Source organism: Amblyomma americanum, chromosome 1 (genome assembly GCF_052857255.1).
Source record: "Amblyomma americanum isolate KBUSLIRL-KWMA chromosome 1, ASM5285725v1, whole genome shotgun sequence".
NCBI classification, from domain to species: domain Eukaryota; kingdom Metazoa; phylum Arthropoda; class Arachnida; order Ixodida; family Ixodidae; genus Amblyomma; species Amblyomma americanum.
Genome location: NC_135497.1, coordinates 457,926,202 through 457,953,911, shown reverse-complemented (window position 1 = coordinate 457,953,911; position 27,710 = coordinate 457,926,202). Strand labels below are relative to the sequence as shown.

The window sequence follows — 27,710 nt, the reverse complement described above, 5'->3', positions numbered from 1 at the left end:
TGACAACACTCAATATATCATAAAATGGGTCCAAATTTGCCCGTTGTACAGAAAATTCGGAAGAGTTGCAGTGCATGCTATAACAATGTTTATAAAGGCCACACCACTGCCCCTTGATTGAGAAGTAGCATGCACATCTTAAAGAGACAGAAATCTGCAGTGAAACCAGTCACTGTTCTTATCACCACAGGAAACTAAGGAGGCTAATCAGCATGTGATTACCTGAAGAAAGTTTTGTTCCCACAACACCTACCAGTTGCTCTGCCTGTGCTTGTTGCCCATGCAACCCTTGCATCTCATTTTCATACAAGCTATAACTTGCCAGCGCTGTTCATTCCAGCTTTCAGGTTTGTACTACAATTGCCACTGCAATTTTGAGTTTTTGCATGCGACATGCAATCAATAAGAGAAAAAGGAGAAACAGCATGGTGTATGTGCAGATATATTGTTACGAGGTGGCAAGCCAAGGAAAGCACGACATGATGACTGAATGAAGATAGGATTTAATGGCTCAAGGGCCTAGCGCGAGCACTCCGTCCCGCGCCACTGCCCTCTTCTTCGTCTTCATAACATGACCCCGGTCCTCCGAGCGATCGTCCCGATCGACTGCTTGAGTTACGAATGATGAGGTGACGATGAGGATGATCAGGAAAGATAGAAGAAGATGAAAGGCTTGCCACCACCAAGATGAAGGAGATGATCTGGTGGACGGTTGCCCCCGGAGCTTCAGGTCCAGCGGTCGGTCACCCACAGCCGAAGGTCAAGGGTTGAGGGATCGCCGCACAGCCTGGGCGGGGGTGCCGTCTTGGTTCGGGTCGTAGTCGGGTCATCGTACGTCAGGTCCTGGTCGTCATGTCTTGTGGTCGGGGCTGGGGACGGGGCGGGGGAAAGCGGCTGGTCGGTTCTGGTCAGTTCGAGCTGGGGTTGTGCCGGGCAGCGGAGCCCAGGTCCCCTCGGCCGACGACGAAGGCAAGCAGAAGGCGGCGATGCTCCGGGGACTAGGATGACGATGAGTACCCAGCACCTCACACCAAATGTTACGAGGTGGCAAGTCAAGGAAAGCACGACATGACTGAATGAAGATAGGATTTAATGGCTCAAGGGCCTAGCGCGAGCACTCCGTCCCGCGCCACTGCCCTCTTCTTCGTCTTCATAACAATATTTACATAATGAGACGTGGACAGGCTGAGACAATGCTCCATCTCCTTCAGTAGCGCCTGAACTGCTTCTTGAACTTCTCAAAGTGAAAGTCGTCAGTTGCTTTTTCATCGTCATTGCCTCTGGACCTGGAGAGCCCTTTGCCTCCTGCAAATAAAGTAAAGCACCAACGCCAGCTGTAAAACCAAAATCCCAAGCTCCACCAAAATGCACCATAATGCCACCCGAACCCCTCTAGAGATCACTGAGCAATGCAGAGCAGAGTAAGAACAAATTGTTCAAAAGCTACTTTTAAGGGGGGAGGCTACCCTTGAACACCAACTTTTTTGTTTCTTGATATATCTGAATGAAATTTTCAGGGTAGGCTCACAGCATAACCATTTGAAGAACTACCAAGCTTCATGGAGCTGTGGGCACCGGTTCTCAAGTAACAGGGGTATATCAATGTGGTTCACATAGGTCGCTTATTCCAGGCCTGGAGAATTTGAAAATAGTGTTAGCACTGTGAAATTCATTGTGGTCATTCCTGGATAGGTGCCCCAGGGCAAGACAGAGCCCTTTTTCTAAATTTCCTTGCTGAAAAAGTTTAGCACAGCACTGAATTTAGTGTTGCCAATTAGACCTTCATTAGGCAAATTTTAATTGCTTACGACAAATTTCAGACACAATAACTTGGAAAAGTAGGCTTGTCTTGCCCTCAGAAATTTATTCAGGTACGGAATAAAAAAAACCCCATGGTAATCCGATAAGCAGTTCCCGAGCAGCAGCCAGAATGAGCAGCCACGCCAGGCAAAAAATATTCTGAGAAAACAGCCCTCAAAGGTTGCGAGAACACCAGCTTTCTTGTTCCTTGAGATATCTGAATGAAATTTTTAGGGTAGGCTCAGAACACAAACATTTGAATAAATACCAAGTTTCATGAAGCTGTGCACACTGGTTCTAAAGTTACGGGAGTATATCAAAATGGTTCACATAGGTCCCTTATTCCAGGCCTGGAGAATTTGAAAACAGCGCTGTCACTGTGAAATTCAATATGGTTATTGCTGGATAGGTACTGCAAAGCAAGACAAGGCCCTTTTGCTGAATTTCCTTGCTGAAAAATTTTAGCACAGCACTGAATTTAGTGTCACTAATTAGACCTTCATTAGGTAAATTTTAATTGCTTATGACAAATTTCAGATACAATAACTTGAAAAAGTGGGCTTGTCTTGCCCGCAGAAATTTATTCAGGTACGAAATAAAAAAAAAACCATGGAAATCCGATAAGTGGTTCCCGAAATGCAGTCAGAATGAGCAGCCACACCAGGAAAAAAGTCATTTCTAAACATGGCCCTCGAGAAAGTTTCAAACCTATTCCTAGGTCTAAAATGACCCTGCAGAATAGCTGGTGGTGTCCTTGCGCACTTTTTTCCTTCACCGCCTCTCATTCTTCACAGGATTCCTTTTCTCGGCCTTGTCCATGCGCAGGGCATCTTTTTCTGCAGCTCGCTGGATGACTAGGTGGCCAGGTGTGAGCCCCACTGACGCAGAGATTTCTTTGGTGGCCCTTTGACAACCAGCATTATATCTCAGCACTGCTTCATGCAGTGCTGTCTGCACAGCAATCAAAGACGCGTGCAGCTCCTTTGGCATCAGGGACCATAGGACAGAGTGGAAAGACTCGGACGCATTTTGCATCTTTTCACCCAGGCAGCGTTGCAGAAGAGAAGCCTGCGAGAGGCGCTGGTAAACAGGCAGCATAGCCTCAGCGACGTAGCCTGGAAGGCTGTACTTATGCTTTGGCTGTGGTGAATCACTTGCCTCGGCAACCTTATGACGGCACCACGAGTTGGCACCTTCTAGGCAGAAGTCATGGCGAGGCTCCTCTTCAGTTGATGTGACATGGTAGTACGATGCATTCACTGCATTCACTGCACGCTGCATTGCAGCCACATCGTTGGAGTTGTTTCTCAGGGCCCAGCCATAATAGTCTGTCAGTTTATCAATGAGAGCCTTTGTCAGCCTGCCCTTCCCTCCCAGTGACTTTTCACATTTTTGCACAAGGTTCCGCAGTGCCGTGCCCATCCTCTTTTGGAAGTGGTTGAGGCACTCTTCTTTAACAATGGGGACTAGTCCCTAGACGTTCTCTTCCACTAGGGCTGAGAAGGTGGCGCTGTCTCCATCAGAAACAAGCGTTGTGTAACACAGGTTGTGCTTTGAGACTGAACGGTTGAAAAGAATCAGAGCTGCTTCTACTTCCATCCTCCCGGATTTAGCATCAGTGTTTTTCTGGAAAACATGACGCTCATGCCAGCTTGAGTAATCTGCTTCTCCAGGTTGTGGTCCTACTTGAAAACCAAGGCACTAGTTAGACAGAACCACAGCATCCATGATGAGGCCTGTATGGTACTCAATCACCGCCCCAACTACAATGTGGGATGTGTGGCCACGCTTATGCCAAGTTCCATCATATGCTACAGTGATGTCTCTGCAAAAGCTTGGGTCCATCTCCTTGTAGACCTCCTTCACTGCAGCAGCTGATTCGGCGTAGAACTTGTCCATGCACTGGATCTCTCTGTCCCTGAATGTCTTCTTCAGGTGCTTCTGGAATGTGCTATGATGAAGCCCTCTGTGAGATACATTCATCGTTGCCCCAGAAGTCATTGAGAGCTGTCTGGCCCTTGCCAATCTGCTTCATTGTCATAACGGCTCGTATGTTCACTTCAAGGCCATTGCTTCATTCTGGCGTTGGGAGTTCCACGAGCTTGCAACCATCCCACAATGTGGGCACATCAGTTCAAGCTTTGTTGCCAGTCCAAGCTGGGTGCCTTCTTGAACGGTCAATCCGGGCGCAAGGCAATGCTTGCACAAGGTGCTAGAGAGCAGGTCCCTTAGGGTATCGATTTGCACAAGACAAAATTTCGCACCTTCACCTGTAGCGGTGGCAGATCTGGGATCGGGCGTCATCGCTTCAAACTTCCGTTGTATCGCTGGCATGGCGCCAAGTCTTTCTTGAACAACAGCACGTTGTGCATCCGCCGCCTCGATCTCCTCGCGCTTCAGGGTAGATTCCAGACCGGAGCTGGAGGCCGCAATCGCCGAGGTTGAAGAGTTCGGTACACAAGGCGTGCCCGAAGCAACGCTTTCTTGCACCGAAGAAGCTGCTGGTACGTCGCTGAAAGCGGCGACGCAATCACTGTCTGGTAGCGATGTAGCAGAAGCCACGCGGATGGAAGCATCGACACAGTGACTGTTGGTGGCACGCTTCGCCGCACGAACCAACTTCATAACATGCTTCCGCGCACCGAACGCGTGTAGCGTCTTTCGCTTTGTTGGCACATCGTGACTGACCGCGCAACAGTCTGCAGGAAACTGTTCGGATGGCACGGCGAGATATCATAAAGACGGTGACAACAGCGAACACAAACCTGGCGAAACGTGAAGAGAGCGCACAAACCACAAAGACCGCCAACAACGAGAAAAGGAAAGAGCCATGGCGGCCAGTGCAGACGATACGCCGGCCGCCACCGAAAGGGGACCGCCTCGTCAGCGCATGCAGCAGCCAACAGCAGCCACGCGATCCCCTGCGTTCTTGAGGAGAGCGCCCTTCGCCCAATCGCAGCCTCGCATTTACAACGCGGGAAGCTCGAAAGGCGCTTTGAGGGCCCCAATCACAAGCGAGCCGCACTTCCACCATGCTGCCGCCGCGGTCGTCGGAAGAGGCAAAAAAAAGAGCAAGAATTCCCGAACAAAACAAGACCAAGATGGCGGTGCTCAGTTCGCTGGCTGAAAAACGGCATGCGCTCGAAGTTAGGGTACTTTCGGCGCTTTCTCGCAGCTCAGCGGCTGCCGCAGCTTGTTCGATATTTAATTTGAAGTACTTTCACAACGAATCAGGCGTTGATATTTGCAGAACAGGTAGTTTATGACACAAACTGTCAGAATACTCACTTTTCCAAAAATCGACTTTTTCGCGATTTTTCGGTTTTCAAGGGCCGCGTCCCCCCTTAAAGCAGCCCTGTGACAGAGATTCGGGGCACCTCTTTCTCTTCATTGCTTGGAGCTTGGCACACACTGTGCTGAGGTGTGCTAAAACACTCCAAATACTCTATTTACATGTGTATTTTGTAGGGGTGTGCGAATATTGAAATTTTTGAATATGAATCGAACATCGAATATCTGTTCAGTACAAAAAAAATCCCAGAAAATGATGAACAAGCAAACATTGTTGCTCTTATTTTTTTCAAAATAGTGCATGGTCTTTGCAACTAAAATAAACAAAACTAGACTGCCTCAGTATCATATAAAAATAACATGATGTGCACAGAAATGTATACTACTTCATTAGACAGCATAACAGTATCCAAACTATAATGAGGTCATGCAAAACAAAATCCATAAAGTGACAAGACTGGCAACAAAAAATAACATGATGGCTATTAAACCTCATTCATTCGGAGTTCAAGGGAGCGGAAGAAATGCCCGGTTCATCCGCAGGCCTCAATTAATAAAATTGACCGTGCCCCCCCCCCCCCCCCCCCATGCAAAAAAAAATGTTGCCGAAAATGCTGAAGATGCAGTAAGGCCTTATGAGGCAGCTCCATCGCACTAACACCAGTAAGCCCGTGACGAGCCACCCGTTTTGGAGTGCTGGAAGAACAACACAAATGCAAGCAAGGGGCCGGGGAACGCATACTGGCGTCAGAGCGGCGAGGCGGTTTCTAAAAAGGAAAAGGAAATAAGCCGCGCGGAGCTGGGATTGGACTTTCGGCGAATGCGCAAGCCGACATTTGAAGTTGTCGCGGGGCAGCGGTGAAGCTCAGAAACCGAAACTACGCAGCCAGGCTATTTTTTTGCCCTAGCGACCGAGGCCTCCGGATTGTTGCCACGCCTGCCGTTACGCCCGCTAAAGAGGTATGAAGGTTACAATGCAATAGGCGAGATTTTAACAGGATCCGTTGCCCTATTGTGACTACTTGACGCGCCCCTTCAGGAGGCTCCCGCAGCATTCCGCAAGTAGGCTTTCTCGCATAGCGTAGTTTACAAAACAAGATGGCGGAAGTCACACTCGGAAAGTTATGAAGGCGACAGGATGCATTCTTCGGATGTGGGCATTAAATATGTAACGTACTACCGAAGGATTAAAAAAAAAAGTGCGATTTCGCGTTGCGATTGCTCGAAGCGGGCCGTCGGCCATCTTGTTCGCAGCACGGGTGATGTGTGGGAAAGCCCACTAAAGGAAATTCTCACGAGGTGAAGCCTTGCGGCGTCGGGATGCGGTCGGTCCGCGTAATAAACGGCAAAGATAGGACCTCTGTATTGTTGTCCTGGAATTTTTAACTCGATTATCGGCTAATTTGTCCAGATATTGTGGTTTTGCCATGGTCGAATTTATGAAAGTATGCGCAGTATATGATCGCTGGCGAGTATTCGGGAATTTTTGAATATTCGGAAGTTCACGAATATCAATTTTCGAATACGAATACGAATCGAATATCAAACATATTCGATTCGTATTGGAAATTTCGAATATTCGCACACGCCTAGTAATTTGTGCACCCCCAATTTATTATCCAATTTCAAAAAAAATAACATTTACTCGCATATTTTGCGCCCTCTGCTGCGCAAGCACACCAGCATGCAGGCGGGTGCATGCAGAGAAAGCTTGGAAAGATCGGCATGGCCAGGTCGCCGCATGCGGCTACAAAAGGCGAGTGGTGTAAAAAAAAAATGAATGTGGATTAGCTTAGCTAATCCAGGATATACAGAGCGAAAGCTGTCGGTGTTCACTGCGTTGACAATTGCGTTGACAATTGCGTTGACAACATTCTAGATGCTGAAGATTTTGAGTAAAGGAAGAGAGCCTGCGCTGTGCTCATAGCGGCTGTGCCGCGGCGGAAGATATAAGCTGCGGAGCGGCCGCTCCCCTTGTGACAAGGCACAATGAGCCTATGGGAGGCTGCTTGTACCGACCCTGAAGTCACTGCCTGGCGTGGGGCTGCCCGTCTACACATAAGAACGAAGCGCGGAGATGCCCGAGGTACGTGAAGAACGTCTCATCAAGTGTCTTCACCTTCCACCATCACGTCTCCTTCCACTGCGCCTTCTCCCAAGGCGAGCAACTGCTCCGCGGCTTATATCCTCCGAAGCAGCGCAGCCGCTAAGTGCATAGCGCATGCTCAGTGAGGCGTATAGTTAAATGATGATGTCACACGCGGCGCTGCGCGGAGACCGGTGAGGCAACGGCGCGTGGCTCGGAGTACCACGAATGCACAGTGAGGCACATAGCTAAGTGACGACGTCACACAAGGCGATGCGCGGAGACCGGCGAGGCGACGGCGCACGGCGAACACCTGCGACTCGGCGTAGCTGGTTGCCATGGTTAAGGCGCATGCGCAGAAGTGACTAGCGCGGACTGCCTGAAATGCGCTGCTGGCTAGCCTAGTGTGGCTTTCGCTACAAAAGTCGGCAATTCGTTTGTAAATTGGTTCCTATAAAGAAAAGTCAACTGCGTGCCGTTTACCCGGCTCCCTCGTGCCGGCGAGGGACGGTCAGCTGCGAGAGCAAACTTCCCGTAACCTCCGCAGCGTGCGTCGCGCCAGAATCTGAAACAACCTAACTGCCTTGCTTTTCAGTTTGCCGCTACTCAGCTGGGCCATATGCGGGGGTGCCATTTTATCGCCTTATATCTCCACAACTGCTGGATTTGCAGCTGTATCGCTCCACGTTTAGCGCTTTTGAGCTGCACATGCACCGTCATGCCATCGCGCGAAGACCTACATAACATGGGTCTGGGGCAGGCATGAGGTGGGGTAGGGTATGCATCAATTTATATTTGGATTCGAACTTCTATCCTGGCTTCCGAGGGGCGCAAGTTGCGGGGTCAACTTATATGCAGCGATATATGTATACATTGTGCGTTATGACCTTTGTCGAGCTTTTAGGACGTGTTTGCAAAATCTCCATGTAATTTGTGCACACTCTTTTTTGAAGCCTTAAATCTAAGGAAAAAAATAAAGCGTACAAATTACACGAGTAAATACAGTAAATTCATCCTACTATTACATTACTAATCATTCTTCATTGTTTCACCCAGTAGAAGAAGATGAAATCCATCATGATGCCATACACTCAACACAGCAGAGCTAAAAATCACATGAAACAGGGCAGAACCAGCTTTGTAGTCACAATTATGGGTGGGAAGGCAGCCACATATGCATAAAACTGACCTGTATCTCACCATTTCATGCCAGCAAATTAAATTCAATGTGTGTCAAATGCACAATATACAATGCAAGAGTTCCAATGGCAAAAAGCTAAAGGGGGAAAATCCTGTCAGTGAAGAGAGCAAAAAAAAGCACATATATTAGCAGCATCACATAACAGAAGGGAAAAATGACTAATATGATTACTAACATTTTACATGTGGTACATTGTTAAAAACTAATAAATTAGAAATCATGCTCACTTAACTAGTAGCTCTAATTAATAAAGGTAATGATAGTTTAACCCTTTAAAAACATGCCTAAATCGCCACATTGGTTGGCGATTTTTCGGAAAAAATGAGTATTGTCAGGCTTAAAACATGAGATTCTAAAAGCGCAAAAGGTGTTTCATGGACAACTATTGCCCTCTAGTGTTGAAAATTGCAACAAACACAGTTACTGACCGTAACTCGACTTTGGCGATGACAGCAGCGCAACATCAGACTGGACGAATGCAACTCATCATTGGTGATATAGGTAATCTCCTATGAGGAGTACAGCTCGGGACTGGTGGTTAACGAGTTAAAATAGTAAAACTTCGTTAAGGTGTACTAACTTCAGCAGCAGTCACAATTAAGACACAACTGCGTGAAATACCCAACAGAGCTTAAGCATTTAGCGTTTGGTGCCTGCTTATGGCATAGTGACTTCTTGCAAATATCTTGGTTAGCATCTGTAAGCTATGCGACACATCACGGGGGAAGGTTCACTGGTACTCAAAATGCGTAGATTGCGATGACACAAGAATACAGTCATACCTCGTTATAACAAACACTGATATTATGAATTATAGGCTATATTGAACTGTTCCTAAATATTTTTTAACAAACACATGCATTTCTAACTTTATATATCGAACACGATTTTTCATAAAACAGATATATCGAACTGCCGAGCGTCAAGCTGTGCCCACACGGATGGCAGGTGCCAGGCTTTGCGTCGTTACATAGGTGACTAGTGGTGGTGTGGAAAGCATTAGTGCCATGGTTCTTGCTTTACCTTGCCTTTGCCAACAGTGCCATAGAAGACATAGTGGTGAGAACAGCCGAGTCTGAGCCACATGGACGTGCCCATCGTCATAGATATCACTTATTGTCATGTGTTTCAGCTTCTAAGCAGTTCAGGCTAGCTGCAGCAAAGTTTCATTTTCCTCCATGTGCTGCAGCTCCCATTGCTACAGTGCAGGCTGACCGGCATCACTATGCGGCTGTGATTTGGCCCTACTGTGTTGCATTGGCTTGATGTTGGCGTTGTCATGGATCACGCACTGCCTGCATGCAGCGCATCTCAAGTAACATCCCTTCCCAGCCAGTCTTGCTCTGGGGCAAAGCTCCGACTGTTGACCATCAAGGAGAAGCTCAACATTATACAGAATATCGAGCGTGGGAAGACGAAATCGGCAGTCATGCACAGGAGGACATCCCCTAATAACAGTGTGTGGAACAGGAGAGAGAGCCTTGTTTCATACTCCATGCACTGTTAGTGCAGCTATAGACAATGGACTTTATAGGCCAAAGCGAATGCCTTGTGTGTGCCTTCCTTCGTAGAATACAATGCGTCTCATACTGTGTCAGGGAAGTGGAAACATTGAAGCTATTGTAACGAAGATGATGACAAAAACAAAGCAGACGATTTGTGACAACGAAGAAGATGGCCCTGTGCGTCAGCCGCATTGCTATCGCCCCGAGTGTCTGTGCTCGACCTGGTTGCCCTCGGACTGTTCTTCTCACCACTGCTCCCGTCCTCCCAGCTATTTTCAATAAACCCCCGCCTTACATTTGGTGGAAGTGCCGAGTAACAGCTCTGGAAATGCGCAACCGCACTCTCCCGCCACCTCCAATGCCTAATGACGTTCAACATCAAGCCGTGCAAGTGGGCCCAGCTGTTACCTGCGCCGGCTCCCTTCACCAACGGGACCCGGCCATCTTCAGTGGGCAGGATGTCGAAGATTGGCTCATGTCTTACGAGAGGGTGAGCCTTTACAACAAATGGGACGATGTGACAAAACTAAATAACGCAATTTTTTATCTCACCGGCATGGCTAACCTGTGGTATTGGAACCACGAGGTGGACATACGAACTTGGTCTGCTTTCAAGACAACCTTCTCTGAAGTGTTTGGTCATCCTGCTGTCCGGAAACTCCACGCCAAACAACGCTTGCGCAAACGGTCCCACCAGGTCGTCGAAACCTTTACCAGTTACATAGAAGAAATCATTGACCTATGCAAGCGTGTCAACCTCAACATGTCAGGAGCTGACAAGATTAAACACATTTTGAGGGGTGTTGACGACGACGCCTTTCAGATGCTGGTTAGCGCACAACTTGCGCACCGTTGCTGAAGTCGTCACCCTCTGCCAAAGCTTCGAGGAGCTGCGGAAGCAGAGGCTCCTGACTCGACAGCACCCCCGACAGGTTGAGTCGCTTGCTGGACTGACGCCAGCACCTGACACCTCATCGCTGCTGCAACAAATCAAAGACTTTGTTCAGGAAGAAGTGGCGTGTCAGCTTTCTCTTCTGCCGAGCCCACAGAGCGAGCTGCATATTTGGCTCCGGCTCTTCGACACGCCATCCAAGAGCAAGTTGCTGAGCCTCTTCCACCCGCTTATCCGCCACCACCTGTCGCCGCTCCCCTGACGTCATTGCCCAGACGCCGCCCCCTATGGGCGCTCCGCTGACGAACGCGGACGTCATCGCAAGACCTCAACCGCCTACCAATTCTTTGCCTCCAATACTTGCACGAGCAGTGGCTGCTTCTCTTCGACCGGCTCCGCGAGTCGGCAATCCCTGGCGCACCATCGACAACCGGCCCATCTGGTACAATTGCGGCTTGCCTGGTCATGTGGCCCGGCTTTGCCGTCGTCGTCTCCCAGTCTACGCGCCACCTTTTCCAGATCCCGCGTACTGGCCTTCCACGAGTCAGTACTCCGGCACTGCTGAGCTGCCGCCTGGACGTCCTTTTTCTCCTGACCATTTGGCCTTTTCTAAACGTTGTTCACCGTCACTGAGGTGGCGCTCTGTTTCTCCTATGCGACGTTGCCCCAATACCCCTCACGAGGAAAACTAGGCGCCACAGTTCCTGAGGCGAAAACTGCGTCCCCGTGGAACTTTCCAATGCCTCGCATATCCCCTGCTAATTTGTTCGAAATTTCTGTCGAGGGCATTTCTGTCTTGGCCCTTGTGGACACCGGTGCTGCGATTTTTGTTATGGACGAAAAGTTTTGTCGTTCGTTGAAGAAGGCAAAGACCCGATTGCTGGACTGTCGCTGCATACGGCCAGCGCTGAGCACATCAGGCCGTCCACAGCCTGTACCGCTCGATTTGTGATTCTGGACTCCCTCTACACGATAGAATTCGTCGTGCTGCCTTCCTGTTCCCATTCTGTTATTCTGCGCTGGGATTTTCTTTCCGGCCATGAAGCTCTCATTGAATGTGCTCGAGCGGAAGTCTGGTTCTGTTCTCTGCCCAATCCTTTGCTGGACGCTACTCCTTCTGTTGCCTGTGTTATCGCCCTCGCTGAAGACATCGGCATTCTCCAGTGCTCTTCCGTTCTTGTACACCTGCCTTGTGACTCTTATTGGTGACGACACTGTCCTCTTTACTCCAGGCCACACTTTTCTGCACCGCAAATGTCTCCTCTGCCATACGCCGTACTGACTGTGTCCGCTGGCCTCTCGATATTTTTGGTCTCTAACCCGTTTTCCTGCCCTACCAGTCTGCGCCTTGGTGATTGCCTCAGCAGTGTGCAGCCCATCTTATCTCTGCTCATCCGCGAGGAGAGCGACGATACACCGCTCCTCGCCATGAACGCGCTCAGCCCTCCTGCCTCTACGCCAGATCCCTCTTCTACCGAACTGTTCTTGCGCTCCATCGACGCCGATCTTCCCCCGCCGCAACGAACATAGCTCCTCCCCCTCCTTAACTAATTTTGCTCTTCCTTCGACACCCACCAAACTTCCTTAGGCCGAACTTCCACAGTCACCCATCGCATCGACACTGGTGCCCACGCGCCGCTGCGGCAGCGCCCCTATCGTGTGTCTCCAACCAAGCGCCACACTATTACAGAGCAAGTCGACCAAATGGTTCAAAACGGCGTCATTCAGCCCTCAAGCAGCCCTTGGGCATCGCTGGTTGTCCTTGTGAAAAAGAAAGATGGCTCCATACGCTTCTGTGTCGATTACCACCGCCTTAATAAGATAACGCGCAAGGATGTCTATCCGCTCCCACGCATAGATGACGCTCTGGACTGTATGCAAGGGGCGGAGCTCTTTTCATCCCTCGATTTACGTTCCGAGTACTGGCAGGTCCCCATGGAAGCAGCCGATCGTCCCAAGACTGCTTTTGTGACTCCCGACGGATTGTATGAATTTACTGTGACGCCATTCGGCCTTTGTAATGCCCCTGCAAGCTTGGAAAGGATGATGGACACCATTCTGCGTGGACTCAAGTAAAAAATGTGTCTATGCTACATCGACGACATTGCAGTCTTTTCCCCCGACTCTGAAACCCATCTATCCCGCCTGAAGGACGTTTTGACCTGCCTCTCTGACGCTGGCCTGCAGGTCAACTTGAAGAAATGCCATATTGTTGCGCGTCAACCGACAATTTTCGGCCACGTTGTCTCTAAGCAAGGCATTTGTCCCGACCCAGCCAAACTTCGCGCTGTCGCTGCCTTTCCCAAACCTACTTCCATCAAAGACCTGCGCAGCTTCTTAGGTCAGTGCTCTTACTTTCGGAGGTTTATTCCCAACTTTGCTTCGATTGCTGTGCCTTTAACACAACTGTCCGGCAGTTCCGACTTATCGATAGGGTCTCCGGCGTGCGACGATGCGTATAACACCTTGCGCCGCCTCCTCACAGTGCCCCCCATACTGCGCCATTCGACTTGACCGCTCCTACTGAGGTCCACACAGACGCCAGTGGCGTTGGCCTCGGCGCCGTACTCGCCCAGCGCATCTGTGCTTTTGATGAATGCATTGTTGCCTACGCTTTGTTGGCTTTCCTCCTTGAAAGACCCATCCGGCCGCCCTGCAAGGTCGGCTCTTTGTCTGCAAGAATAAGACATCCGCGTGGTCTATCACTCCGGCCGAAAACATCAAGACGCTGATGCCCTGTCCCGTTGCCCACTTCCAGCCGAGATCGCAAGCCTTTCCACCTCTGACGTCTCCCTGTCGTCGTCGCTCCCGTGTTCTCCGCCGCAATGCTTCCCACTTCGTGATTCGCGATAACCTCCTCTATCGCTGGAACTACAGCACCAACGGCCGCAAGTGGTTGCTCGTTATTCCTCACCACCTGCGCACGCACATATGTGCCTATTTCCACGCTGACCCGCAATGCGGTCACGCGGGAGTTCTCAAGACATACACCCGCATCCGGCTGCGCTATTACTGGTGCGGCATGTACACCTTCGTACCTAAATACGTACGTTCCTCTCTCACCTGTCAACGTCGCAAGGCACCTCCTCATCGTTCTACTGGAGTTGCAGCGCTCCCTTACCCACCACGCCCTTTCGACCGTATCGGCGTTGATTGATACGACCCACTTCCGTACACTGCGGCCGGCAACCATTGGGCTATCGTTGCAGTTGATCATCTCACGAGGTAGGCCGAAACCGCCGCCCATCCGTCTGCCACAGCGACAGACGTTGCCTCCTACCTTTTGCAACAATTCGTCCTTCGTCAGTGAATCTCGTGAACTGCTTAGCGGCCGCGGATGCGCCTTTCTGTCCGATGTCATCACAGCCCTGCTCCGCCAGTGCAACATAATACATTGAACCACCTCCGCCTATCATCCGCAGACCAACGGCCTCACCGAGCGATTTAACCACACCCTCGAGGACATGCTCTCTATGTATATCGCATCCAACCACTCTAATTGGGATCTCATCCTTCCTTATGTGACTTTTGCCTACAACATCGCCCAGCAGTCTATTACTGGCTTCTCTCCCTTCTTTCTTCTTTACGGCCGTCATCCATCTGCTACAATAAACACCATTCTGACTTACCAACCTGACACCGCCGAATATACCCGTTTCCGAAGCCGCGCAACATGCCGAAGATTGTCGCCGGTCACTCACGACTGACACCCAGTATACTTAGAAATTCCGAGTCGAACACGCTCACACCACATCGTACTTCTCTCCTGGTATGCTTGTGTGGCTCTGGACGCCGTCAAGTACTCCTGGACTGTCCTCGAAATTTCTCGCCAAGTATAACGGCCTTTACCGTGTCCTGAAGCGCTCATCTCCTGTTAATTACATCGTCGAACCCCTCATGCCGTCTCCCAATCTCCGCCGCCGCGGCCGCGAGACAGTTCACATCCCTCGTCTCAAGCCTTACTACAACCGCTCCATCTTACAGTCGCCGTAAGTCGCCAGGATGGCTTCTCTTCTCCCCTGGGGGTGATTGTAAAGAAGGAGATGGCAAAGGCAAAGCACATGACTCGTGACAACGAAGATGGCAAAGGCAAAGCACATGACTCGTGAAAATGAAGAAGATGGTCCTGCGCGTCAGCCGTATTGCTATCGCCACGAGTGTCTGTGCCCGACCTGGTTGCCCTCGGACTGTTCTCGCCGCTGCTCCTGTCCTCCCAGCTCTTTTCAATAAACCCCCGCCTTACATTATTTTCAGTTAGGGTGTACTGCTACTTTGCACATAGTTTTCCACAGTCCCACAAGGTACGCCTTAGCAAGGTTTTACTGAACAGTCAAGCCCATTGATTTCGTTCACTGTATCCAAAGTTTAGTAAGTGGAATTACCATATTACAGTAGAATATCGTTACAACGAACTTCACGGGACCGCTGAATTTAAATCGTTATTTTGAAATAACGTAGTACTGAAAAACCATTATTTTCATGTCAGTAATGCATCACAAGAACTAAAATTACGTACCTTTGCAGCAGATTTACGTTTTGGTAAGTAAATAATAAACGATCACGCTCGGCACAGTTTAACTACAATTTATTGCTTGAAGAAGTCTGTTATCTTCTTCTGGCGAGTAGACGACAAGTGCTGCAGGACAAACACCTCCACATCCTCGACCTTCCTGTGCACGTCATCGGGGACATCTTTGCAGCGCCCGAGGAATGATCGGGTCTTCTCTAGAAAGACTAGGACATCCGAGCCGGAAACAATCTCTTCCTCTTCGTGCGCTGATCCAGTGTCGGCATCGTCTTCGTCGCTACTACATTCTTCTTGCTCACGCACTTGATTCACGATGTCTTCGGTGGTGAGATCCGCGGATGTAGCCGCCGCGCTGTCGCTATCCACATAATTCGAAAGTCGCTGTCCACATAAGTCGCTGTCCACGGTAGTTGCCCAGCCGCAGACGTTTTCTTGAGGGAGCCAGCGGCGACTCTCGATGTAGTTTTATGATCTTGTCCCGATCTTTGAGCATCGTTGCCATTGTTGACGGTGCAATGTCAAGCTCCCTGCACAAGTCCGCTTGCTTTTTTCCAGCAGCTGCGACAGAATGTCCGCTTTTTCTTTAAGCGAAAACTGGCGTCGCTTCTTTTTAACGCGGGGGCCAGGAGAACTCATTGTCAGCAAAGCTAATGCACAACACAATCACAGCGCCGATAACTTTGCAGATCCCAACGTTCGCTGTTGACGTGGTGACACTGCGCTGAATAGGCTTAAGACTACTGCGCAGTATGTGACCACACATTGGATGGATGATAATGGCCTTACCCTTTGTATCGGGCGGCAGCTTGCGCCGCCTAGCCTATATTCATTCAACGCGACACTCGCGTGATGGCGATACCGCTGGGGCTGTATCCGTTGCAACGAGTTCCCCAGCGCATAGCTGATGCTTCGGATGATGATGACAGGCATCAGCTTCAGGGATTTGGTACGGAACTTCGTAATAACGAAGCGTCTTGCGACGAATGCGAGATTAAATTACATACGTTATTCTGAAATATTCGGTAATTTGAAATTCGTAGTACTGAAAGTTTTTTACATTGAAAGTATAGGCATTTTGGCGGGGATTTAAAAAAATTCGTAAATCTGAAAATTTCGTTAATCTGATGTTCGTAGTAACGAGATTTTACTGTACAAACAAAAACTAGAAGTCAAACAAAAGTGCCATTTATTTTTAAAACAAAGTCCATTATGCATGTCCAAGCAGAGCCTATCATGGCACTTTCAAATCTCTCCAACACGGTCATGTGCTCATCACCAAGACCTCTGCTGCTGATGAGCTGCTTTAGGGACGTGATGTAACTAATCACAGTTGAAGCATTTATGGAAACTGGTGGTATGCTGGCTTCCTCAAAAAGGTGTCACTACTGCCAGCGGCATGTGTAGCAGCCCAGTGCATCACCGACTTGCACTACATCCTAGTTCCTCGTGCCATGGTTCCAACAAGGCCGGAGTAACGTTTTTAGAACAGATATGAGATGATCATGAAGCTGAATTTGAACTTTTTATCTGATGACATATGGTAAGTAAGCATGAGTGGTGAAGCATTAGTATGGTAAAAACTGAAGAGAGTATGAACTGGTTCGTAAGTGGGGTTAAATGCATTCAATATGTGTTGCCCCCCGTGGAACCGCAATTGTTTAATGTGACTGTGAATAAACGCAAAGAGTGAGCAAGGCTGGAGTAAAAAAGTATGACCTCGCTTATAGCACTGTCAAAGTGCATTTTTTCGACTACAATGGGCACTATGCTTTGTAAACTTCAAATTAGAACCTATAACTACAACAGGAATGAACACTCACTACCTGCAGAAATGCGATGATTGCTAAGAATGACTATGAGCAATTACAGCTAGTAGGTGCAAATTGACACAGGGCAAATTTCGTTATTTTTTGTAGCCAATTTTATCTCATTAAACTGACTTTTTAAAAGCTTACGGATTTTTTTACCTGCCCAGCTACTGTGCTCACCTCTCCCCTGGCGACCCGGGATCTGGTCAGTGACTCCTTCGGCCTCTGCGATGACCACCACGGGCTTGGGAGGTGGGGGCTCCTTCTCACGCACGGGGCGTCGAGCATGGCGTGACCGGCTGCCATCATCGATGTTGACTGCAGCAGGAACAGGCATTCAGTGAGAAGCACAAATGCAGTGACCTTCGTGGCAAACCGTGCCAGCCCAGGTTCACAAGCACAAATTTTCACAGTATACACGGCAACACCAGTTCTGTAAATGGCCTTCAGAGATTCGACCTTGCTCACAACAAGCACACATTATCTCATAATATGCAGCTTTGGCATCACACAGATGCTCGAGTTAGGATGAGCAGGAACAGCACCAGTGCCACTGCCCTCAAACTGACCATGTGCTGCTCACACACAGCTAATATATTGTTTGAAGAGGCTACCACTTTGGCCAGATACTTTGCCGCTCTGAAGGGCTGGCAAAACTTTTCTCTTCGAAAATTTTTACACTGGCAGCCCAGCAAGAGCATGCGGTCCAGAAACGCGTTAATTCTCTTGTATGCACCATCGATTTCTAACAAAAAAAAAACGGAAGCAAACATGACAGAATGCAAGCAGAGAAGGAGGACGCACAGCGGTTATGCTGCACAAAGTTGACAGCCATGTTGGTGGGCACGAACGAGGTTTCTCGCTCCTTCCTGGCCATCCTGTCCCGGATCAGCTTCAGCTTGGCCTCTTCTGTCGCCTCAATGTTGCGTATGCGCTCCCTGCATACCAGGGTTACAATCAATATGGATCAGTTTGACAGCAAAGCACTTCAAAAAAGAGGAGAAAAAAAGAGAAGGGCAAACAAAACAACAAACTCTGACTTCTAAAGGTGACTGAACATGACCCTTAACCTCTTCCTTACCATCCCCATTAAGCATGGGTCGCCTGGTGCCCATAGACAAGAACTTTTTCAAAACCCCCAATGCACTCTCAGACTTGTTATACCAGCCATTATGTAGCCAATCTTTGACTTCAAAATGATTACCATATGTATATTCAATGAACCCACCCCCCACATTTGACTGCCAGCATTTACTTTTTTTTCAGCCTTTAGTTTCTTGTAGCGGGTTCCTTTTTTGGACACCGACAACATATCACCACTTATTTTGTTTATCTTTTAAAGAGAGCTCCTGCCAGAGCGGTGGAAAGAGAAAAAAAGGGGGCGCTCAGCGAACTTGGAAGAGCGCCAAGACGTTGCGTGCTGTAAGCTAAGGCTGAAACATTCGCATTACACACTCATCACCATCCTGCGTGTTTTTTTAACCCCATGTAAAAATGTGCACCTGACCTGCAGGGCTGGTGTTCAATATGTTTGCGTTATCCTAATTAAGTGAATGATGCTAAACACCTGCGGCACAGCACGAACACATCTGACTGCTTGCGTTTGTTGACAGGACGCACGGACCGAGAAAGGTATGGTATGAAATCTCGACCCTTCCAAAAAAATGTGTTGAAACTTTTTTTTCCCACGTAATGAACCCTCCCGCCAAACTGATGTCAACTTTTCTGGAAAAAAAGTGGGTTCATCACACGAGTATTTACGGTACTTCCTCTGCATTGAGGCACAGAATCCTGATGTGGATCTGAATGACATTGTGTGCAACATTCCTCAGTTAGCATGGCAAATTACCCAACAGCTGGACCCTCCTGCAAATAACGCTGGTTTGAGAATCTTTTTGCATCTTGAGAACATTTCGTGAAGTGCTAGCAGTAGCAGCGAGTCTCTAATGGCTTTTGACAAATAAGGTCATGGAAAGTAACGCCTGGCTCTCCTGAGTGCCGTGTGCTATGGCACCCAAGCAAACAATAGCTGGGCACTGCTATGCCTTAGCCCCTGAACGATGCTTGCATTGCACAAGCGCACTCGAAAAAGTTTCACTCTGCTAGCAAGTATTTTGGCGGCCCTGTGGAAAGCCAGCTCGACTGCTGGACCCTGGTTCACACAGTGCGTGCACAGTAAGCCTCCATGCAGGTAGAAAGCACCATGCAGAGGGAGTGAGGAGGAGAAGAGCGAAAGCACACCAGAATGGCGAAACTCTCCCTTCCCAGCTTTAAAAACACGACTGAAGGGCCTCTTCCATGAGAGAACATATAATGTTTATAATCCGGAAGCAAGGGTTCTGCATTACTGGCATGGTGCCCCCTTCCTTACATGCTCGTCCTGCCATTGAAGCCCACTGCCTATCAGGCTGGTGCTGTACAAGGCAAAGTTGACGTCAAGCTGCCACTGGAGCAGTGCCAATACTGCAGCACGACATACTGTGTCAACTGCACTAGTTTACTGCTATCATGGGCATTCCCTTCGAGACCAATTGTGTTTTATTCTTATTTGACTTGAATCCTTCATGAATTTCAGCTGAGTTCTAGAGTAATACGACACAAGCTACTAAATGGCGGGTGTATAGTTCAATGAACTGTTTCTTCACCCAAGGTCAACGCCACAAGTTTGTCACATGAAGTGCACAAATACACAAACTGACATTAAGGAATTCAAAACTTTCTAATATTCAGGCATCAGCTACATGCAAGCTCATTACACCCAAATTTAACTGATTGCAATGCACATGCCTTTATATGGAGAAAAAAGATGGAATACCGTATTTACTTGTGTAATTTGTGCACCCCTAATTTATTACACGGGTTTATAAAAAAAAAAGTTTTTATTCGCACATTTTACGCTCCCTGCAGTGCCAGACCACCAGCATGCACACGGGTGAGCGCAGGGGAGGTTTGAGAAGATGGGCGCGGCCGCGCCTTCGTGTGCGGCTGCGAAACGTGCAAGTGGCGAACGGATGAATTGTGTGCCGTTTACCCAGCTCGCTTGCGCTGGCAGTCGCTTTCCCAGACAAACAGTTGTGCACATGCTGGAATCAGAAACTACCGAACTCTTTGCTGTTCGGTTTGCCGCTAGCCTGATACGGCACATGCGAGAGACCATTACCTCCATTTGCCTCTGACTGCTGGCTTCGCGATTGTATCATTGTGCATTTCATGCTTGAGTTGTGCTCGTGCCATCATATGGGGAACTAGTACATAACATGCGGCGAGTAAGGAGGGGATATGCGCCTTATATTTCGAGTGTTTTTTTTTTAGCCAGCAAGGGGTGCGAGTTGGGGGTCGAGGTATACAGATGGCAATATTGTATTCATGGCAATTGTATCCCCCCCCACTCCTGCCTTGGCAAACAAAAGGCGGCTGGCAGTATTGAATAAATAAATAAAAATATTGGCCATATATCGTATATACTGGCATAATGAACCCATTCAGATAATGAACCTGCTCCTTACTTTCGTCGGGCAGAATTTACTTTTTTTTTTTGGCCTTTAGCTTTTTGTAGCGGGTTCCTCAGTTTTCACGCTGCCTGCAGCACAGATCTTCGCAGTGTGCCAAGATAATGCTGCCTGCCGTCCATAACGTCATCACTTGTTTATCTTTTATGGAGAGCTCCTGTCAGAGGGGTGGGGGGAGGGTATAGCGCACTCGGCCAACTTGCAGAGTGCCAAGCCGTTGGTTGTGTGCTGTAAGCTAAGGCTTAAACATTGACATTACGCACACATCACCGTCCTGTGTGTTTTTTTAACCTCGCATAAAAAATGAGCGCCTGACCTTCAAGGCCGGTGTTCAGCATGTTCACGTTATTCTCACCGCAATTGGCCAGCGCCGCCAGCTACAACAAAATTGCCGGATTGAGCCAAACTGAACGATGCTAAACACCAGCAGCTTCAACACATCTGACCGCGTGCGTTTCTTGATGACGAATATGAAATCTTGACCTTTCCAAAAAAATCTGTTGAAACTTTTTTTCCCGCATAATGAAACCTCCCCCACACTGATATCAACTTTTCTGGAAAAAAGTGGGTTCATTACGTGAATATATATATATATATATATATATATATATATATTGTAAGGCTAAAGAAGAAGATGCGTCTGATGATTTGAAAAAGACGAAGACGAGGTGACAGTGTTCTCGAGAGTTTTTGCCAGCGCTACGCTTGTGTGTCTTTTGCCGATCTGATCCCAGACTGCTGCCGTTGCCGTTCCCGTCGCCCCAGTACCTCGTAACAAACCCCCCGTTACATTTGGTGGAGGAGCCGGGTAAAAACATCGGCCCTGGAGCTCCGTAGTCGTGCTTTCCCGGCGCGCACGATGCCTGAGGACGTCCAACACCAGGCCGTACAAGTGGGCCAGGCTGTCATCTGTGCCGGCTCTCTTCGTCAACGGGACCCGACCATTTTCAGCGGGACTGACGAGAACGATGTGGAAGATTGGCTCACATCGTACGAGCGGGTGAGCGTATACAACAAATGGGACGATGTGACGAAGCTAAACAACGTCATCTTTTATCTCGCCGGTGTGGCTAACCTCTGGTACCGCAACCATGAGGCAGATATTCAAACCTGGTCCATTTTTAAGACTAAATTTGCAGACGTATTTGGTCGACCGGCTGTCAGGCAACTCCGAGCCGAACAGCGATTGCGTGAACGATCTCAGCAGGCTAGTGAAAGCTTCACTAGCTACATTGAAGATGTCGTCGACTCGTGCAAGCGGGTCAACGCTCGTATGTCGGAAGCCGACAAGATCCAACACATCTTGAAAGGCATCGATGACGACGCTTTTCAGATGCTTCTAGCGCGCGACTTGCGTACCGTTGCTGAAGTCGTCACGCTGTGTCAAAGCTTTGAGCAGTTGCGCAAGCAGTGGATTCTGACACGCCAGCGGCCACAGCAGGTTGAGTCGCTCGCTGGGCTCACGCCTGCTCCTGACCCCTCGCTGCTACAGCAGATTAAAGACTTCGTGCGGGAAGAAGTGGCACGTCAACTTTCCTTTCTGCCGAGCGCTCACGACCGACCATCATATCTGACTCCAGCGCTCCGACATACAATTCAAGAGCAAGTTGCTGAGGCTCTTCCACCGGCTCATCCGTCACCACCTGTCACGGTTCCGCTGACATACGCTGACGTTGTCGCTAGATCACAACCTGTGGCGGCTCCGCTCACATATGCCGAAGCCGTCGCGAGACCGCCTCCTGTCGCGGCTCCAGTGACATATGCCGATGTCGTAGCAAGACCGCAGCCGCCAATCTATAGTGCGCCTCCGGCGCATTTGCGAGGGCCAGTGGCTTACCGACGACCTACTCCAAGGGTCAGCGATTCCTGGCGCACAACGGACAATCGGCCGATTTGCTTCTTTTGTGGTCTCCCAGGTCATGTAGCTCGGCATTGCCGCCGTCGTCTCCCGGACGCGGAAATTCCTCCCCAAGCTCCTGGGTACTGGCCCCCACCGAGTCAGTACTCTGTACCAGCTGCGCCGCCGCAAAGTCGTACTTCCTCGCCGGACCGTTCTACCCTCTCCAGCCGCCGGCCCTCTTCTCCACGACGCCGGTCTATTTCGCCTATGCGACGTCGCCCCACCGCTAACCAGGAGGAAAACTAGGCGCCGCAGTTCCCGAGGCGAGAACTGCGTCCACAACGAACTTCGAAAGGCCTCATCCGTCAGCCGCTAACCTCATTGAAATTTCCGTCGACGGCGTTTCTGTCATGGCGCTTGTCGACACTGGTGCTGCCGTTTCCGTCATGGACGCAAAGCTGTGTAGTTCTTTAAGAAAAGTAAGGACGCCAATTGCTGGACTCTCACTGCGCACCGCCAGCGCTCAGAACATCCAGCCATCAGCAGCGTGTACCGCTCGCGTTGTAATCCAGGGGACCATTTATGCCGTCGAATTCGTCGTACTGCCCTGCTGTTCTCATGCTGTTATCCTGGGCTGGGATTTCCTATCGCGCCATGCTGCTATCATCGATTGTGCTCGAGCTGAAGTCGAGTTCTCTCACCTGCCCGAAGCTGTCTTGGACACTGCCCCTCCTGGTGCCTGTGTTAAGGCCCTAGTTGCCGAAGACATTGACCTGCCTCCCTGCTCTTCAGTCCTCGTACCCCTCTCTTGCGGCCCTCTTCGCGACGACACTGTCCTCTTCACTCCGTCCCCTATCTTTCTGCACCGCAAGTGTCTGCCTCTGCCATACGCTGTACTGACTATATCCGCTGGCCTCTCCGTACTGTTCGTGTCTAACCCATTCTCGTTCCCCAACGCCTTGCGCCTAGGTGAATGTCTCGGCACGGTACAACCATTCGCGTCTCTGCTCATCCGCGAAGAGACGGACGACGCGCCGCACCTCTCCATAGCCGCACTCAGCCCACCTACTGCTGCGCCCGATCCCTCCTCAACCGAAGCATTCCTTCGCTCCATCGACGACAACCTGCCAGCGCCGCAAAGGGCACAGCTTCTCACTTTACTTAATCAGTTTCGCTCATCATTTGACTCACATCAAAGTTCCTTGGGCCAAACTTCCATTGTCACCCATGCCATCGACACAGGTGACCACGCACCGCTGCGACAACGTCCCTATCGTGTGTCTGTCGCCGAGCGCCAAGTTATTGAAGACCAAGTCGACAAGATGCTCCAGAGCGGCGTCATTCAGCCCTCAAGCAGCCCATGGGCGTCGCCTGTGGTGCTCGTCAAAAAGAAGGATGGCTCCATACGCTTCTGTGTAGATTACCGTCGCCTTAATAAGATTACGCGCAAAGATGTCTATCCCCTCCCGCGCATAGACGACGCTCTGGACTCTTTGCAAGGGGCCGAACTCTTTTCATCTCTTGATTTGCGTTCCGGGTACTGGCAAGTTCCTATGAAAGAAGCCGATCGCCCCAAAACCGCCTTTGTGACACCGGATGGCTTGTATGAATTTACGGTGATGCCCTTCGGGCTTTGTAACGCCCCCGCGACTTTTGAGAGGATGATGGACACCATTTTGCGCGGACTTAAGTGGAAGACATGCCTTTGCTACCTCGACGACATTGTGGTCTTTTCCCCGGACTTTGACACCCACCTCTCCCGTTTGAAGCACGTCTTGACCTGCCTCTCTGACGCCGGCCTGCAGCTGAACTTAAAAAAATGCCGTTTTGCCGCTCGTCAATTAACCATCTTAGGTCATGTTGTCTCTAAGCAGGGCGTCAGTCCCGACCCAGCGAAACTTCGTGCTGTGGTTGACTTTCCCAAACCTCCCTCCATCAAAGACCTGCGCAGCTTCCTGGGTTTGTGCTCATATTTCCGCCGGTTTATTCGCAACTTTGCGTCCATTGCTGCGCCTTTGACTCAACTGCTGTCTGGAAGTGCGGATTTATCACTGTGGTCTCCAGCGTGTGACGACGCATACACCACCTTGCGCCGTCTCCTCACGGCGCCGCCCATTCTGCGCCATTTCGACTCGGCCGCTCCTACCGAAGTTCACACGGACGCCAGCGGTGTTGGCCTCGGCGCTGTCCTCGCCCAACGAAAACCTGGCTTTGACGAATACGTCGTTGCTTATGCTAGCCGCACACTCACACCAGCAGAACGCAACTACTCCGTAACTGAAAAAGAGTGTTTGGCGATTGTATGGGCCCTCGCGAAGTTTCGACCGTACATTTATGGGCGCCCTTTTGACGTTGTGACCGACCACCATGCGCTCTGTTGGCTTTGCAACCTGAAAGACCCCTCCGGCCGCCTCGCTAGGTGGGCCCTTCGCTTGCAAGAATATGATATCCGCGTCGTGTATCGCACCGGCCGCAAGCATCAAGACGCCGATGCACTGTCACGCTGCCCCCTTCCAGCCGAGATCGCCAGCCTTTCCACCTCCGACGCTTCTCTGCCCTTGCTTCGCCTCAGCGACATGCCTTCAGCGCAACGCATGGATCCCTGGATCGCTTCCCTTCTCGACTTTCTCGCCAACCCGACGGCTGCTTCACCGTCACGTGCGCTCCGCCGCCAAGCTGCCCATTTTGCGATCCGTGACACCCTACTTTATCGCCGTAACTACAACTCCGAAGGTCGCAAGTGGCTGCTCGTTATTCCACGTCACTTACGCTCGAAGATATGCGCATACTTCCATGCTGCCCCCCACAGCGGTCACGCGGGCGTTTTCAAGACCTACACCCGCATACGGCTGCGCTACTACTGGCGCGGAATGTACACCTTTATCATGAAGTACGTGCGCGCATGCATTCCCTGCCAACGTCGCAAGACACCTCCCCATCGTTCTGCTGCTGAGCTGCAGCCGTTACCATGCCCTCCACGCCCGTTCGACCGCGTTGGCATTGATTTATACGGTCCGCTTCCATACACTGCAGACGGCAGCCGTTGGGCTATAGTAGCGGTGGATCACCTTACACGATATGCCGAAACTGCTGCCCTTCCGGCTGCCACAGCGACGGACGTCGCCTCCTTCATTTTGCACCGATTCATCCTTCGCCACGGTGCACCTCGTGAACTGCTCAGTGACCGAGGCCGCGTGTTCTTATCTGAGGTGGTGAAGGCGCTTCTCAAAGAGTGCAACACGATTCACCGAACTACCACCGCCTATCATCCGCAGACCAATGGCCTCACTGAGCGATTTAACCGCACACTCGGAGACATGCTCTCCAAGTACGTCGCTTCTGACCACACGAATTGGGATCTCGTCCTTCCGTACGTTACTTATGCGTACAATACCGCTACGCAGTCTACCACCGGATTCTCTCCTTTCTTCCTACTTTACGGCCGCCAACCCTCTGCTACTATCGACACTATCCTCCCTTACCGCCCTGATGAATCCGAATATCGGCCTGTTTCCGACGCCGCGCAACACGCCGAAGCCTGCCGCCAAATTGCCCGGTCACTCACCACTGACACCCAGCATCGCCAGCGCTCCCGCCTCGACCAAGACCAAACCCCACCGAACTACACTTCTGGTGCACTTGTGTGGCTCTGGATCCCTTCAGGAACTCCCGGTCTCTCCTCAAAATTTCTTGCGAAGTACCATGGTCCCTACCGTGTGCTGGAGCGCACCTCTCCGGTTAATTATATCGTGGAACCCCTCACGCCGTCTCCTGATCTCCGCCGCCGAGGACGGGAGACCGTTCATGTCCAGCGCCTCAAGCCCTACTACGACCCCGCCGTCTTGCCATCATCCTAAGTCGCCAGGATGGCTCCTCTTGTCCCCGGGGTGATTGTAAGGCTAAAGAAGAAGATGCGTCTGATGATTTGAAAAAGACGAAGACGAGGTGACAGTGTTCTCGAGAGTTTTTGCCAGCGCTACGCTTGTGTGTCTTTTGCCGATCTGATCCCACCAGACTGCTGCCGTTGCCGTTCCCGTCGCCCCAGTACCTCGTAACAAACCCCCCGTTACAATATATATATATATATATATATATATATATATATATATATATATATATATATATATATATATATATATATATATATATATATATATATATATACGGTAATTCGCGCTATGACGCTTGTAGTTTTTTAGGGATTGTTCAAGAAATCTTCATTGTAATTTGTTCAATCCCTTTTTAAGCCGTAATCTGAAGAAAAAAGTGCGTAAATTACGCCAGTAAATACAGCAAATCAAAACAAAAATGGACCACAGTGCTAATAACCTTATAGGCCTAGAATACCTACAAAAAAGACCGCAAAATTGTTTGAATTAAGCGAAGTTCAAATTATCGAATGGGCAATCAGTGGTGGTCCAGCCATTTCAAGTTCTGGAGCAATTTTTGAAGCAGAAAAATATTCATTTTGGAGCACCTTTGTATCAGAACAATAATTATGAAGCAAGCCGGGAGCAGCACGAACAGAATAAAGAAGACACACAGAAAACTTTGTTACTAACAAGATCAGGTTCAGCCATGAGTAGCTAGGAAGAAAAAAAAACAAGGTGCTCACAAAAAACAGTGACAAAACATCTTATTAATGCTGGCACTGTCTAGCATGCAAATTCAGCCAAGCATGCTTGACTTAACGTCCAAAGGACACCTTGAACCATTTTTTTTTTATGTTGGCACTATCTCAATGCTTTTTGGAATTTTTACAAATTCATCAAGCTCGCAAAGTGTATCAGCAAGGCTGAAATTCCCTTGTTCCAACAAAGCTTGACCTCGATGGACCTGCTCCAAGCTTTTGTTTTTCAACCTAGAAGATATGACTTCTTCAGCCTGCTTCAGGGTTGACTGACATGATACAACCGACATGACGCACGAATATGGAGGAAGGAAAACTCAGGAGAGGCTCTCATTATCCGAGCTGCACGCCAAAAAGTGTGCCAGGAGTCATGCGCTTTTGCAAGGACTACTGGGAGTCTTTGGCCGAAGGTGCAGCCAATAGTAACACTGGGCGCAGCGTCATTATCTGCTGCGTTGTCTGATGCGCATGCACAAGCGTGCTGAGACAGCGGCCAAGTAAGGGGGGAGGGAGCAGGGGGGAGCCGGCTTCAAAAAATGTGACTTAACCACCTCTTCTGAGTTCTTTGCTTCCTCCATGTGCACGAATGAACTGGCTGCTAAATTCTACCAAAAGCCAGC

General features: G+C 49.8%; 2 protein-coding genes across 2 annotated transcripts in view; both read right to left on the bottom strand.

The window, feature by feature from the left end:
- Positions 1–1,069: 1,069 nt before the first annotated feature.
- Positions 1,070–27,710, bottom strand: part of LOC144116019 (splicing factor C9orf78) — a 42,406-nt gene continuing 15,765 nt past the window's right edge. The window contains exons 7-9 of the mRNA XM_077650680.1: positions 17,916–18,049; positions 17,292–17,429; positions 1,070–1,305 (exon numbers count right to left, since the gene is read on the bottom strand). Coding sequence (XP_077506806.1) covers positions 1,208–1,305; positions 17,292–17,429; positions 17,916–18,049 — 370 coding nt within the window. The 3' untranslated portion in view covers positions 1,070–1,207. The remainder of the gene's footprint in view (positions 1,306–17,291; positions 17,430–17,915; positions 18,050–27,710) is intronic.
- LOC144116021 (uncharacterized) lies at positions 2,432–3,349 on the bottom strand. Its single transcript, XM_077650681.1, has one exon. It carries the CDS (start codon positions 3,220–3,222, stop codon positions 2,572–2,574), a length of 651 nt encoding a protein of 216 aa, XP_077506807.1. The 5' UTR covers positions 3,223–3,349; the 3' UTR covers positions 2,432–2,571.

Bases quoted from the DNA above. Each gene is read 5' to 3' on its own strand.
- LOC144116021 (XM_077650681.1), bottom strand. From the start codon at position 3,222: ATGGGCACGGCACTGCGGAACCTTGTGCAAAAATGTGAAAAGTCACTG.